This window comes from Arachis duranensis, chromosome 2 (assembly GCF_000817695.3).
Source record: "Arachis duranensis cultivar V14167 chromosome 2, aradu.V14167.gnm2.J7QH, whole genome shotgun sequence".
Classification (NCBI taxonomy): Eukaryota; Viridiplantae; Streptophyta; class Magnoliopsida; order Fabales; family Fabaceae; genus Arachis; species Arachis duranensis.
The window spans coordinates 29574458-29590413 of record NC_029773.3 but is presented as its reverse complement, the minus strand read 5'-3'; the positions used below and the strand labels follow the sequence as shown (position 1 = coordinate 29590413).

The window sequence follows — 15956 nt, the reverse complement described above, 5'->3', positions numbered from 1 at the left end:
TTGTATAGGCTAAAGCAGTCAACGACTAAATATTGAATATCACATGTTTTGGAAAGAGGATGCTCACCCAGTGTGGTTTGTAACCACACTGACCCCAAGATTGGTACTCGTTTGTCCAAGAATCCGACGAGGTCTCCTCTTGTTTGCTGGAGTGCGTTGTCGCTGAGCTTCATTTTTTGGAATGTTGTGTAAAATAGAACGTCTGCACTGCTTCTTGGATCCAGAAGTACTTTCTTTACCAATAGATCTCCTAATTGAAGGGTGATGACTACAGGGTCATCCAAGTTGTGTATGCTTGAATTGAAGTCGGCGTGTGTGAATGTCACTTGTGGAAGTTGTGTTGAGATAGTTGGTTCAGGGGGGATCTCATCTATCGAGCATATAGCTCGATACGATCATTTTCTTGCCGAGCTTGATGACCCTCCACTGGCGTATCCACTTGAAATATAATTGATTATACCTCGGGGTTTTTCATATTGACTTGACGTTGTCCTTTCTTTTCCCCGGTGTTGTTGATTCGATGAATCTTCGTTCCTCGGGGCCGTGGAACGTTTTTTAATGTGGCCGCTGATGTACTTGTCAAGGTGGCCCTGCCGCTAAACGTTCTAAAAGATCCTTTGCTACCACACAGTCATCAGTTGTGTGGCCGTGCTTCTGGTGGAAGGCACAATACTTAGATTTGTCTACATTTTTAGTGTCCTGGTAGGTGCCGGCCTTTCGTGGTGGCTTGATGAGCTTTGAATTTAGAATTTCTTTGATAATGTCCTCTCGTTTAGCGTTAAACTGCGTGTAAGAATCAAATCGAGGTGTTACTTTGAAACCTTTCTTACTAGTTGGAGTTTTATCGTCGTCTCTGTAGGTTGTTCTATCAGATTTTTGGGCTTGTCTGAGCTCCTCGATATCGATTTGCCTTTTTGCTCTTTCCCAGAATTCGGCTAGGGTTTTTGGCTTCGCTATCGCAATGGTCTCTTGGAACTTTCCAGGTCGGAGGCCGCTTTTGAGTGCGTGCAAATGGACTTCTGGGTGGAGATCAAGTATGCTGATGGCTATTTTGGTGAAATAAGTCATATAGTCTTTTAGGCTTTCATTCTGGCCTTGCTTAATGGTGTTCAGATAGTCAGAGTCATGCAGATATATTGCGGATCCGGCGAAGTGCTCTTCGAACAGCTTGGCTAGTTGTTGAAATCGCGAAATAGAACCTGCAGGCAAAGCACACAACCATTCAAGTGTAGGACCGTCTAAATAATTTGGAAAACAACGGCATAAAATGGTGTCAGATGCACCGTTAACGATCATTATTGATCGGAATTTCTTGAGAAATTTTTTCGGGTCCCCGAGGCCATCATAAGGTGTGAGTGTTAGTGGTAGAGTGAATCTCTTCGGCAACTCAAAGTCCATCACTTCCTTGGTGAAGGGTCCCACATGATCATCGGTTCCTTCTTTTTCATTTTCGGGGTGAATTACATCAACTCGGATGGTCTCTGAGACATGGGAGTGTGAATGATGCCCATCATTCTCTCTTTGCTGGTGTTGAGCGTCGTTGTGTTCTATTCGAACATGGTTCAGTTCAGCGATTTGAGCGGCCATTATTTGATTTTCGTTGGCCATCCACTGGTTGGCTTGTTATAACTCAGCTATCATCTGCATGAGCTCGGATAGCGAACGAGGCGGTGCGTCGGCCATTGGCGTAAGCAGGGGTAATGGGACCAAAAGAAAGATTTTATTTCCTCGGCCCCACGGTGGGTGCCAATTGTTCTTGCTTGAGAAATGGGAGTATTAACCGAGCTTATTATCTTTGGGGCTGATCGTCCGATCCTCAGATTCCGAGCTTTTCTCTCTGATGTAACGTAGGTGGTGCAAACAAATGAGGGGGAGTGTACCTGCAAAGGCACTCCAAAGCTTAAGTCAGTATATTGTGTTATCTCTTATCTTCCGAAGAAAATACCTTACCTGGCTTTTATATCCTTTATTCCTCGGCTGTTACGCTTTCTAGTATTTAAAGTCGGTTACCAGAAGATAGGTAACGTCCCTTGTATTTAAAGTCGGTTACGAGGGGACAGGTAACGTCCCTTGATGACATTACCGTTTTATCGTTGGTTATGATGAGGTATTTATCTGACCGAGTTATGGCTCATGAATAGAGGAGTTATAACGGACCATGCCGAGTTATAGCTCGTTTATGACGACCATATCAATTTTCATAACCAATAGGCATGCCATTCCAAACAATTCAAAATCACATCCACAACAACTTGAGCTAGGAAAAATAACCAAAATCTATATTCTAAACCTCCATTCCAAAAATTCAAAATCAACCCAAATTTAGCATAAACTTAGTGATCATACATGAAGAATTGGGTCCTTACCTTTAACAATGGGCATCCAAAAAATAGCCTATTCGAGTTGGTATCTGTCTTTGACATGTAACAGATGGCATATTTTTCGTAGAAGCATTTTGGGGCCATACCATCTTTTACATTCCCAGGTTGAAGCGAACTTGAACTTGTATATCCAGCTATCAGTTCCTGTTTTCCGCCTACTTTGCCTCTGCCTCGTCTTGTGTTTGAGGAGCACGCATCACTGGCCATCAATCTGATTAACATTAACCACCACCATGAACAACTATTATCAACTATTGCATTCAAATGGAAACAATCTGCTTCGATCAACGGTGATTAAAGAAAGTGAAAATCAGAACAAATCACGCAAAATTGGTTGTCAAAATCGACAACAAAAAACAAACGAATTACTTAGAAGAAGAAGCAGCAGGCCTTACAGTGGTTTTTCGAAGGGGTTTTGCACGTCGGTCGCAGGAACCGTTACCAGAATGGGGATGAGTTACCTTCTTCGACGGTTTCGGAAATACTTCACTCTGCCTGTGAATCACAGAATAGGACACCCGCGTAACCCTAGACAAAGAAGTAGTAGGCAGGGTCTTCGACGGGGTTCGGACAAATCTGTCAATAAAGATGAGTGACCGAAGAAATCTGAGGAATGAGGTAGAAGAAGAGGCTGTGGACATTAAAGCGGTATTTGGGGGAAGGTTTTGCAACTGGGTCGCCGGAACAATCAAACGCTTCACCTACACGAATGGTTCGAGGAGCAGCGTAATAAAAGAGGAAGCTCTAGACATTACACGGGTATTTGGGGAAGGTTTTGCGAGTGGGTCGCCGAAAAAATCAAACCCATCAACTATAGGAAGGGTAGAAGAAGCAGTGAGGTAGTAGAAGAAGAAGCAGTGGACATTACAGGGGTATTTGGGGAAGGTTTTGCGAGTGGATCGCTGGAAAAATCACACCCATCACCTACAGGAAGGGTAGAGAAGAATGAGCAGTGGAAAGAAGGGTAGAAGAAGCAGTGATGTTGAAGAAGAAGCAGTTCTTTCGAAGTGTATTTTGAGAGGTAGAAGAAGAAGCTATAGACATTCAAATGGTATTTGGGGAAGATTTTGATTTCTTTAGTATTTAGGGAGGAATTTGTAAAATCAACAATTTACACATTACACACAGTATAAATACGTTATGTGGTATAATGTAAATACCATAAAATACAATATAGTGTGAACACATTTATTGAATGCATTAATGTAAGATTGAAAATTTTACTTGATCAATGACTGAGATGATGACACATGAGCAAGGATAACTTACCCACAAATTTATCATGGGTTTGGAAGAAATCACCAAATTTCAATGTATATATCAAAGATGATTAACAATAAATGAAACTAATCTACCATTAAAAGGGTTCCGTTTTCATTAAATTTAGTGTATACGTGGTCATTAAAACGGTGAGTTGATATTCTTTATCATTGTTTAGAATATCTGATGTAAAAATTAAAATATTAATTTTACTTATTTTAAAATCAACAAAATGCTGTTATTAAAGGATAGAGCGTCATTTTTGAGCCCTATATTGATTGAATCCTAGTTTTATAAAAGAAAAAATATAGGTAGATAATGAAAATACTAAACAATGTAAACAATAAATATATCGAATATTTATTTCACTAGGTGTGTGGATGGTTATTCTAATATTAAAATTTAGGTGGGTAATTTAGAAGTGTAGTGTATTTTAATTTGATTGATAGTTGTTCATATTGTTTAAAAAAGTTATTAGTGACCTAGCATAATCCTTTACAAAATTCTCAAGAAGTGGCAACTATGGTGAGAGGTTGAAGATATGTCTAGAGGTTTGAGAATTGGAAGAGAGTTCCTTCACAGAAAAACCAGCTTAAGTAACATTGGTGGATCATCCACTAGAACTACGACAAAGAGAAAGAAGGAAAAAAAAAACTCTTTCAATAGTGACAAATACTACCATGGTATTGAGGTGGTGTTGTTGAAGTCGCGAACAGTGGAGAATTTAAAGAGATGGTTCTTTCATTGTTCTTTGTATAAAGTATGCTCTGCAACATAGTTATAAACTGTGTTTATTGAAAGTATTTCTTTATATTCATGTTTTGTTTTGTTCATTTTTAATGAAGTAGTAGAAACCTGAGTTGAGATGTGAGTATTTCATCTAAATTGATAAAGTGATAACTACAAAGACAAAATGACTTTAGATGCTAATTTATTGTAACATTTACTTTCTGGGAAACAAAATGCTAGTTCGAGTCAATGGATGGATTCAAATGATACAAATGTGAAATTGACGTTAAATTTAAACACTAGGATAAGAGCTGAAATTAGTGACTTTAAGAAGTTGATAATTGGATTTATATAAAAATGGTTATTTGGATTCTACTTCAAAAAAATAACACTCTAACATTTAATAATAGTATTTTGTTAATTTCGAAATAAGCAAAATTATTATTTTTCACATCAAATACCCTAAACAATGATAAGGAGTGTCAACTCATCGTTTTAATAGCCACATATATACTAAACTAATGGAAACAGAGTCTCTCTAACAGCAAATTACTTTATTCAATATTAGTCATCTTTGGTGTGTACATTGAAGTTTTGATTCTGTAGTGTGTACTTTTGTGACTTTAAATTTTTTTTTTTATGTATATTTTTGTCCATTTATTCTAAACATATTATATACTTATATTTAAAATTTTTAAAAATTAAAAACATCTTTAAAAATACTTTAAGATAAAAAATTTTAAAATAAATACATTAAGCGGTTAATAAGTAATTTTTAATCTAAGTCCAATTAAGTTACCTTTAGATATTCATGTTTTTTTATTTGTACGCACGCGACCACATATTTTTTTAAGTTTTAGTTAATAATATAAAAAAATTTTAATTCAGTCAACTAACAAAATAAATTTAAATTTTAAATTAAAAAAAACATTAATTAATTGTCTTGATTTGGCGATAAGTGCTGGGTAGGATAGTGGCATTGTAACTATGGCAGTGAAGATAAAGGAGAGATATGGCCAAAGAATGTGAAGAGAATGTGATAAGTGCAAGTGATATAATTTGAGTGTTACTTTTTATTCATGATTAGTTGCATTGATTTTATTTGAACACGAGTGCGAATTCATGAAGTAGTAAGTAGCTCATGAGTTTGTGATCGGGACGGGGCTGTTAACTTTTTTGCTTTTACAAGAGACTATGGTAAAAAGGGGTTTAATAGGTACTTAGGCAATTGTTTGAGTTGGTTTGTATGTTCTTGTTTCTTTGGGTGTGGTCTCTGTTACTCTAATTATTTTTTATGGTAATGTCAAAGGGGATTATTAAGGGGATTATGGACTTCATCGCGAACTCTCTAATCTTTTATTTGGGATCGAGTTTGTAATCTAAATGATCGAAAAAAAGATATCAATTTATTGCAAATGACCCAAGAATAATTAAACTTCTCATATGTTAGTTCAATAGCATAAAATCAATTTAGCGATAATAAAAACAAATTATTTAGTTAGAAAAAAATATAAGAATATTTGATAAATGATAGCGAGGATATTACGACGACTTCAATATACTTAATAATAAAATATGAGTCTTTAACTCGAAATCGTATCGCTGTTTTTTTTGAAAAATCAAAAGTTCTTTTTCTTATTATAAATGTACATATATAAACAAATTTAATTACAACCTTCATATACATATATAAATATAAACATACGTACATATTATTACAATCCAGACTTCTTAAAACTATAACTATAACTATATATACAATCAGATGCACAGAAGAAAATTTCATAAGCTATCTCGTCCGTCCTGAAAAAAGAAGTCTGTAGAGAGGTGAAAACTACCTAACCACACGGTCTCACCATAGAAGTTTCAGAATTGTCATAAGAGAATACATATAAAAGAAAGCTGTTTTCAACCGCAATAATTATTGCTTGTGTTGTGAACCTTTTTAAAAATCGACAGTTAATCATCCAAAAATCCAAACATTTTCATAAACTATAAGTTAATTATCTACAATCCAAAACTCATATTTTTCTTATAAGAATCTTAAAAGTTACCTAGATTGAATGAATGATTAACATGTTCTAAGCATAGGTTCATTAAGTTTATGTTGAACCAGCTTGATTTTTCATACTTTGCTAAACCTCAAACACAAATCAATCACGGCCTCCGGCCTATTACATAATCAATCGCAGACTTTGCTCCAAGCAACTCAATCAACACCCAATTCACCATAATCCAACCAATTAGTAACTCACAAGTAATGAAGTTCAAACACAATCAAGAGCAATTACATCAAGTATAGCAATTAGCAGTTAAACAGACTTATTCACATAGGCAAACCAAGTATAATATGCACACCCAAACAATGTCACATAGATGTATATGATGCATGCCTGTCCTACTGGCCATGAGCTCACGTGTCAGTTATCTCCAGAATCCGACACATCAGGTAGCTAATGTAACACCCTTTTACCCTAATCCTTACCTCATGTCATAGAGCAAAAGATAACAAAACGTCACGATAGTTCTAAAACTCATATAAAAGCGTAAATGATAAGGTATAAAAGATAAAGATATAAGATCACAAGGGATATAGATATGAATGTGTGTATAATAGCCAAAAGAATACTAGCCTCAGCCTGCAAAGTTTAGGCCGACTAGTTAATATAAATATAACAGAGTTTTTGAAATAAAACAGTAACATCCTAACTCTCAAAGTAAGCCTCTATGGCAACAAGTTAAATATACAAAAGAGAGAGTATAACTATATCAAAATAACAAAAATATACAAAAGATAACAAGCGATCCTCCACTCTGTCACCATCCCGCAAACTCACTGAGATGGCTTGCCACCTGCATCTGAAAAACAACAATAAATGGTATCAGAACCGAAGATTTTAAGTATGGTAACAGTGCCCAATATATAAGATATAAGGTTCTGAGACGCCAGAGGCAATTCTAAAACTTCACGTCACACATAAGATTCAACTTAGAAACATTTAAGTAAAAACCATAAAGGGTTATCTAAAGTCCTAAGAATTTTCTAACTAAGTGTAAACACCACTGTCCCACAGTGTTCACTAGCCTATCCTCCATGCGATCCCATCACCATAGCCTACCAAGCCTCCTCAATCCCAATAGAAAGTGCAAGTAATTTCAAACCAGTAAAATACATGTAATTGATATCTATAGCAAGTAATTCAGGAAGCAAGTAAATAAGTTATACATTTAGACAAAAGATGCAAATAGGCAAAGCAAGCAAACAGATAGAAGATGCACATGATGAATGCCTGTCCTATTCGCTGTGATATCACATTGTCGATTCAACTTCCAATCTGACACATCCCCTTGGGATGTCGCCTTTAGGTCACGAATAAAAATGGGTACCCCCAGGGATATAGTGTCCGGCACACTCTTATGACTCGAAAAGATGCGAGCGGGATACTCAATCTCAGATCTCACAACTCAATGTAAGCGAGATTAACCACCGTCCTTACGTCGGCGCCGCGACCTCGACAAGCAGGATTAACCTCCGTCCTTGTTAGGTGCATAGCAACTCATCAATCTCAATATATCAGTAGCATAGAATCTTAGTGATCATTGTTCAAAACACAAGTTCATTATTACTTATCTCATCATTTTTTTACACTAATTTTAAAAAATTTGGTCCAAAATTAGGTCGAACGGGCCAAACCGATCGAACAGGGCCCATAATGGGCGCATTTCCCAATCCAACTCACCCAATATTAAGAGCTATAGCTCTTCTCCCTCCTCCCTCAAATGAAACACGCTGAAGCCATAGGATAAGGGGGAGAAGGAAAGAGCAAACCATTGCTCCTATTTCAATTCAGTATAACTCTCAATCCGGAGTTCTAAATTGTCACACCGTTTGCGGCCACGCAACCGCAGCGTTGAGCTCTACGAAGCCCAGCACTCAATTAAGTAAGAAAGTCACTTTTTAGTTTCTATTCTCTCCTCCTCCAATTTCAAAAATCCTATGATTTGGTGTTGAGATTTTGTTAGTTTTGACGTTTAGGATCAAGCTAAATTAGTGGACTTGCCAGATTTTGACCCAATTTTTTGTCAATAAGGTGAGACAACTCTAACCCTAGTGAATCAGTTGATTCTTGTGGTTTAGTATTGAAATTTTGTATATAAACTAGGTAGTATATATATGAATTGGAGCATATTTGTCGAGATCGGAAGCTTGGGTTGTGCTTGGTTGCTGAATTTTGGTGGTGGAGGCTTGTGGTCTCGCATATTTTAGGTGTCTTTGTTATAAGGAGAAATCGGACAAGGTATGATTTTGATTTCTCGTATGTAATATATAATGTGTTGTAAAAACTTAGGCTAGATGACTTACGATAAGTTGAATTGTATGTTTTGTGCATGTTTAGTGGCTTTCGCTAATGCAATATATGTTGATTTGGACATGGATAATTGGTGTGTTGGTTAATGATATAAATGTGGTAGATAGTTGATGGAATTATGATTTTTAATGAATAATGATATACTTTGTTGATTGAGTATGAAGTTGTGTAGAAAGTGAATTATTGGGGTGAATTTGATAAAGTAGTATATTAATGTGTAATGGAATGAATGAGAAGGTTGAGGTAATGGTTTGATAGATTTTGGTGCTGTTTAGAAGTATGGAAAGCTGGTATTGAGTTTTGATTTGGTGAAAATAGAGGTTTGAGAATTTTTGTAAAAAGTTAATTTTTGCTTGAACTTCAGCGGGCTATAACTTGGCTTTTGGAACCCAAAACCTTTTCAAACTTATTTTATATGAAAATTAGATCTGTGAAATTTATGTCGTTCGAAGAACAGATGAAAAACAATTTCTAACGGAAGAGTTATGCACGTCAGAAGTTGGAGGTGTAAAATGTGAAATCTGCATTATTAACAACTTTTTAAGGATAATGAAGGGGTGCGTACGCGGACTTAAGGCTGCTTATGCAGCCATTCGCCTCTGTCCAGGGTATTCGCGTACGCGGACAGGGGGTGCTTATGCGAGTTAGAAAAAATAGCACTTCCGTGTACGTGGGACATGGTTCATGTACGCGGAGCCCTATTTTTCAGCAAATTGAGTTTTGTGATTTAAACATGATTTTGAACCTCTAAACCTCTAATTTTACTCTAAGACCCTAGAATTGAGTTGCAATGATAGTGAAAGGGGTTGGATTAGAAAGGAGAGGTAACTTGGAAGTGAAAGAAGCTTGAGATACGGTGAATTATGAATGAGAAGTGCAGAAGTATTATATAATTGATGAATTTTGGCCATAATGATATTGAATGAACAAATATGAATGATTATGAATATGATAATTGAGGCTTGATTGAGATTGTTGATGATGAGTATGTTTAAGTTTTCTCTATATCCCATGAGTGTGACGGGCAAAATATCCCGAGAGTGTGGCAGGCGCTATATCCCAAGAGTGTGTAAACACTTTATCCTAGAAAATGCGACGGGCACTATATCCCAAGAGTGTGATGGGCACTATATCCCAAAAGTGTAGAGGTATATCAGAGAGATGATATCCGGGTTAGCTGCCGGATGTGTCAAGTTCTAACGACATAACCGACACGTGAGTTCACAGCGAGTAGGATAGATACACATCATATGCATATGTGTGCTTTGTTTGATTGTGCATTAATTGGACTTGCATATGTGATTATTATGCTTACTTACTAAATTTGATACCTACTGTAATTGTATTTTCTTTGTCTGCATTGCTTGTCTGTGCTTTGGATTTCTAAAGGAACAAAGGAAGGTGAGAAGCTAAAAGGATCAAGTTAAGTTAGAGTTAGAATTTTAAGACCCTTAGCTGATCTACCTTAATTATGGTTGAAAAGTATAATTTTAAGTTTTAAATCTGAGTGTCAGAGTTCTAGGATTACCTCTGCCTTTTCTGGGATCTTATATCTTATATATGTGGGCACCTTTACCATGTTGAGAACCTCTGGTTCTCATACAGTATGTATGTTGTTGTTTCTAGAGGCAAGTCGGGATGCACCTCGGTGAGCGTCTGAGATCTTTGGCACGCGAACTCTAGTTTGGGATTTTATATTTTGATATCATATGATGTATTTATGTTCTAGAATTCTCCTATATGTATATATATAGCTAGCTAACTATGTTCCTCTTAAAGGCTTTTGATGGAGAACTAGGTTTATTCGAGTATTTTGGAAATTTGGGATTATATGTATGTATATAATTATCCTCTGGCCAGCATTAGTTTTGCAGGTTGAGAGTTTGATTATTTTTATATTCTTGATACTCTATTCCTATTATCTATATGTATCTTTACCTTTTTCCGTACGTAAAAAATCGTTACTGTGAGTATTGCGTTTTTATTTTTTACATTATTTTTGCTTAACCAACCTTCAAAGCTTCTCGAATATTAGATTCTTTCCATTATATTATATATGTATATTTTACTTTTGAGATCATAATACCATACCATCTCTATTTTACTGCTTTAGTATAAAATTCTATATAATAGCATGTTACACCCTTCATTCTCTTTTTTTTTTCTCTTTTTTACCAAACTAATGCTAAAAACATTCTCTCTAGTTTCTCCTTTTTTTTCCTCTATTCTTTAACCATAATTTGTTTAACCAAAAAATTATATGTAAATGCTTATCTGCACTTTGACCTGGTCAAAGGATGCATTATCTCTGACCACAACGATGTATGATTGTCCATAAAGGGAGTGAGAGAGTGTGTGAGAGAGAGACATGGGGCCTTTTGCCTTCAAAAGAGTGAATAATAATGTAGGCTTGGTCTTTTAGATTAGGCACAAATGGAAATGATGGAAAGTGACAAATTAACTTCACAATTTTCTTTCCAACCTGAGGATTTCTTCTGTTCAGACTTCAATCTCGTCACCAACATGAATGTGCATGAATTGCAAAAACTTGTTTCTATTAGAAAAGACCTAACTATGAATAATTAGTCCATAAAAATTAGTACCCTAATAATTTAGCCTTAAAAGATAAGAAAATATCTCGGGGTATCTAACAAAAGTATCTACTCCAACTAGTATATTTTTTGGTGATTATTATGCACCGACATTTATGGAAAACAAATCAGGATAGAAAAATGATTTACTCCATTATTTATAAAAAACGATCTCTGATTTCTTTTAGCATGACTAATAAGATGCCCGCCATTTAATTAACATAAAAGAAAAACTTAAAAAAAATTGCAAGCTGTATATTTTTATCTGCTGTTCAATTCATGGTAGCATTTAATTTAATCAATTTAAATTAATTATAATTTATGGATACGGGTTGAGTTATAACTTAATATTAATTATCTTTTAATCGATTTAAATTAGTCAAATAATTAATTCACTTGTCTGTTTAAATAATTAAGTTCTAAAATTCAAATAAAAAACGTCAATTGTCATTTGTATATTTTATATTTTATTTGAACTTAAAATTTTTGTTAAATTGTGATGCATTTTCTTTCGATAGAGAGTTCCATTTTCTTTTTTTTTTTGTCATACACACTTAGCTTGTAGCAGGGGCATGACAGAACCTTAATCATCAAAAATTGTATGTAAGAAGATAAGGATAACAAGACTAGACAGTGTGGATATGTAGATTCATTTTATGGAGACTTTCTAAGAAGATGTAGATGTATGATGTACCTGCTTCAGCACTAGGTTCAGTTCAATCTAGCAACAAGCAAGTGAATGATTATTATTATTATGTTTCATATTTTGTTTGTCATGGTACGGATTCGAAGAAAGGGGGTAGTATTGTTACATTGAAACTGACAATAAAAAACAAAGATTGTGTCAACATCTTCCTCTGGACTTCAGATTTTGAACCTTGTACTTTGTTGATATATCAAATTCAAATGGAACAGGATAATGGAAGAAAAATGAATGAGTTTATCAAACACATGGTTTGGCCCATTTATGTTAGCCACTAATTACGGATCATACGCAATACATTCTGTATTTGAATAATAATCATAGCATATGTAACCTAGCTAGGTTGAGCCATGTAGCCCTTTGTAGCATAATTTGGTTGATTGAGGCTATGGCTGGTTTCACTTAACTTTTTCTTTTTCATTAATATCTTTTAATTCAGTAGAGTAAAAATTAATTCGTCATAAATTAAAATTTTATTTAAAAATTTGTTACTACTGTATATATAAAATAAGATTTAAATTTTTAATAATTATTTAAAATTGTATTTATTTTTGAAAATAAAATAATACAAGACACACTAAAAATATAATTATAAAAAATCAATAAAAAATAAGTTGTATCATTTGTTAGTGTCTCTTGTGTCTTTTCTGTCAGGATAGATACAAAATACACTAATTCAATATTTCTAGATACAATATTTCTATTCATGTCTTATCTGTCAAATACATTTTTTTATCTTTATGTATCTATAAATAAACATAACAAAAAAAGAACAAATGATCTAACAACCTGATCCTCTCAAGTTGATGGTTTAATTGGTTTCACTTATAACAAACTCAAAAAAAAAAAAAAAAAAAAAAACTAAGCAATGAAATTCTAAACAGGGCGGAAGTTCTAGATAAGGAATTTATACCATTGGATATATTCCAAAAACGAATTAGATTATGCAATGAAGAGACTCAAACAAAAAACTTACGTATACATATCTCGTAAAAAAAGAGAACGATTCAGATTTCTAGAGTAGATCCCTTATAATGTGGATGGGCCGGGGCAAAGAGTACTAGTTTTGCCTATGACTGAACCCTAGATTAGTTAGTCTCTAGTAATAATAGCTTCGTATGTTGGTAGTGCCAACCAAAAGAGTATAGATTCAATCATCAATAGAGACGTTAATTAAGTCACGTTAAGTATCAATTAAATCATCAACAAATATATTATTACTACTGTAAGGTCGAGTTTATTCATTATGGATTGATAGTGCAAAATTTTTTACAAAAATATAACTAAATAAATTATTTTTATAATCAAATTCAATCAAGTAATTTTAAGCATATTTTTATTTATTTATATTATTCACGTTCTTAATTTCTGATTAGTATCTTCTCCTCATCTTTATCTTTTTCTTTTTTCTTCAATTCTAATTTTGGATTGTCTACCTCTTTATTCTTTTTCTATATTTTTCCATCCTTCTTTATTTATTTGTTTGTTTCTTTATGAATTTAAAAAAAATTATAAAAAAGAAGAATAAAAAACAATAGAAGAATATAACGATAAATACATAAATTATTTTAAGGTAAACACAAGTTTTTGAAGAGAATCAAATTAAAAACAAAGAAATTTATTGACAACACAGACACAAATTTTGTGGTGAAAAATACAGAAATTTTTTAAAAGTAAATAAACTTTTTTGAAGGAAAAAAATACAAAAATTTATTGATGATATACATAAAAATTTTGTGGTGATATAAGCATAAAAACGTTTTTAATGTAAACACAACTTTTTGAATAAAACAATAAGAAGAAAACAAATAGATTTATTCACAAAACACCAAAAGAAATTATGTGTAAATAAATAAAATTTTTGAAGTGAAATAAGGAAAGAAAACACACAAATTTTTTGATAATAAACACATAAATTTTGTGTTGATAAACACAGAAATTTAAATTATTTTTTTTACATTATTTAAGGTACATTTTTATATTATTCTACTAAAATTTCTATATTTAGGACTAAAATTTTTGTGTTTATATTAAAATTTATATGTTTTTTTATGTTATTCATCTAAAATATCAGCACAATTCAAATTTGCTATTCAACTTTTATTTTATAGTTAAGCACGATTTTAGTTTTTATGGTTTAGGTTGAAATTTTTTTTGTTTTTAATTTTTTTTTTGCATATAAAATCATCCGTATGATTTAATGTAATTTTAAAATCGTTCTTTTGGATAAATTACTTTTTTAAATGACAAAAATACCTCTTCTCTCTCTTCTCACTATTATTATCACATACTCTTCACACCGTTAGCATTACCACCACCGTTAAATACCCGTTTTCTTCTCACTACCACCACTCCACCCACTACCACCCCATCACCATCTGTTCATAAATCCAACAAGAAAACCCAACCTTCAATAATACCTCAAATAAATCAAAATCAAAATCAAAACCAAAACAACAATTCAACAACACTATTCTAACAAAAAAGAAATTATCATCATCGTCAAGACAAATATTAACAAGAAAATCAGACATTAACAAGAACAACAAACATCTTGTTCTTCCTCTAATTTCTCACTAAAACCAAAGAGCTAAGAAAAGCAACAACAATTCAAAGGATTCTCTATTAACTCAGCCACAGAATTTGTGATGAATTCGGGAATTAGAAATTGTGATGAACAAGAACAAACATTAAGAATTTGAATCTTAACTTAATTGCCTGTGATGACAGTGACAGTAGAGCTGTGTGGTAGTGGTGGCAGTGAATCTAGACAGCGGAGGGCAGGGAAAGAAGGGGAAGGGAACACGATCACCACCACCACCACCTCCCCAACGACGACAAGAAACACGAGACGAGGGCGAGACGCATCGAGGCAATGGTGACGGCGAGGGCGAGGCACGGCAAGGGCGAGGCTTCCTTCTCTCCTTCTCTCTCTTCTGAGTTTCTGTTTCTCTCTCTGAGTCTCTGCTTCTTTCTCTTCTAAATGTGTGAGTGAGAAGAAGAACATAACGGGGTTGTGATAATGGAGATGATGATAGATACTGAGGCTATAATTGTTCGAAGGATGATTTTAAATCCAATAAGTCAAATTTTAGGGATGAATTTAAATAAAAAAAAAGTTGGAGACGAATAAAATTTTTGGCCTAAACCTTGGAGACCATAATTGTACTTAACCCTTCATTTTTCTGTTATTTAACTAAAATTTTTATGTTATTCAACTAAAAAAATTGGTACAATTCAAAACAAATTTATGTATTTATGTCTTGTTATTCAATTAGAGAACTTACAGAATTCAAAATAATTTGTGTTATGCAATTAAAATTTATATTTTTTTAACAAAAAATGTTATTTTTCTTTGTTATTCAACTAAATGATCTACACAATTTAAAACAACTTTTATATTATACAACTAAAATTTCTGTATTATATATATATATATGTGTGTGTGTGTTTTTTTTTCTATTTTGTTTTTTTCTCTTTTTCTTTATCTTCCACCTTATTTTCTCAGTTTTTTCTCTTTCTATTTCATCTTGTTTCATGGTGCACGAAATTGTGATCTCAATGGCGCCAACAACTTGGTATGCACAATTGTAATCTCAACTCTTTTTCACAACTTCGTACAACTAACCAGCAAGTGCACTGGGTCGTCCAAGTAATAAACCTTACGTGAGTAAGGGTCGATCCCACGGAGATTGTCGGCTTGAAGCAAGCTATGGTCATCTTGTAAATCTCAGTCAGGTGGATTCAAATGGTTATAGAGTTTTGATAATTAAAAGATAAATAAACATAAAATAAAGATAGAGATACTTATGTAATTCATTGGTGGGAATTTCAGATAAGCATATGGAGATGCGTTATTCCTTCTGAATCTCTGCTTTCCTACTGCCTTCATCCAATCCTTCATACTCCTTTCTATGGCAAG

At 33.7% G+C, this 15956-nt stretch overlaps 1 protein-coding gene across 1 annotated transcript; it reads right to left on the bottom strand.

Annotated features, from left to right (window-relative positions):
* Nucleotides 1–579: 579 nt before the first annotated feature.
* On the bottom strand, nucleotides 580–1587 carry LOC107474148 (uncharacterized). The gene has a single exon (XM_016093746.1). The coding sequence runs from the start codon at nucleotides 1585–1587 to the stop codon at nucleotides 580–582; it is 1008 nt and encodes a 335-aa protein (XP_015949232.1).
* Between the last annotated feature and the right edge of the window lie 14369 nt (nucleotides 1588–15956).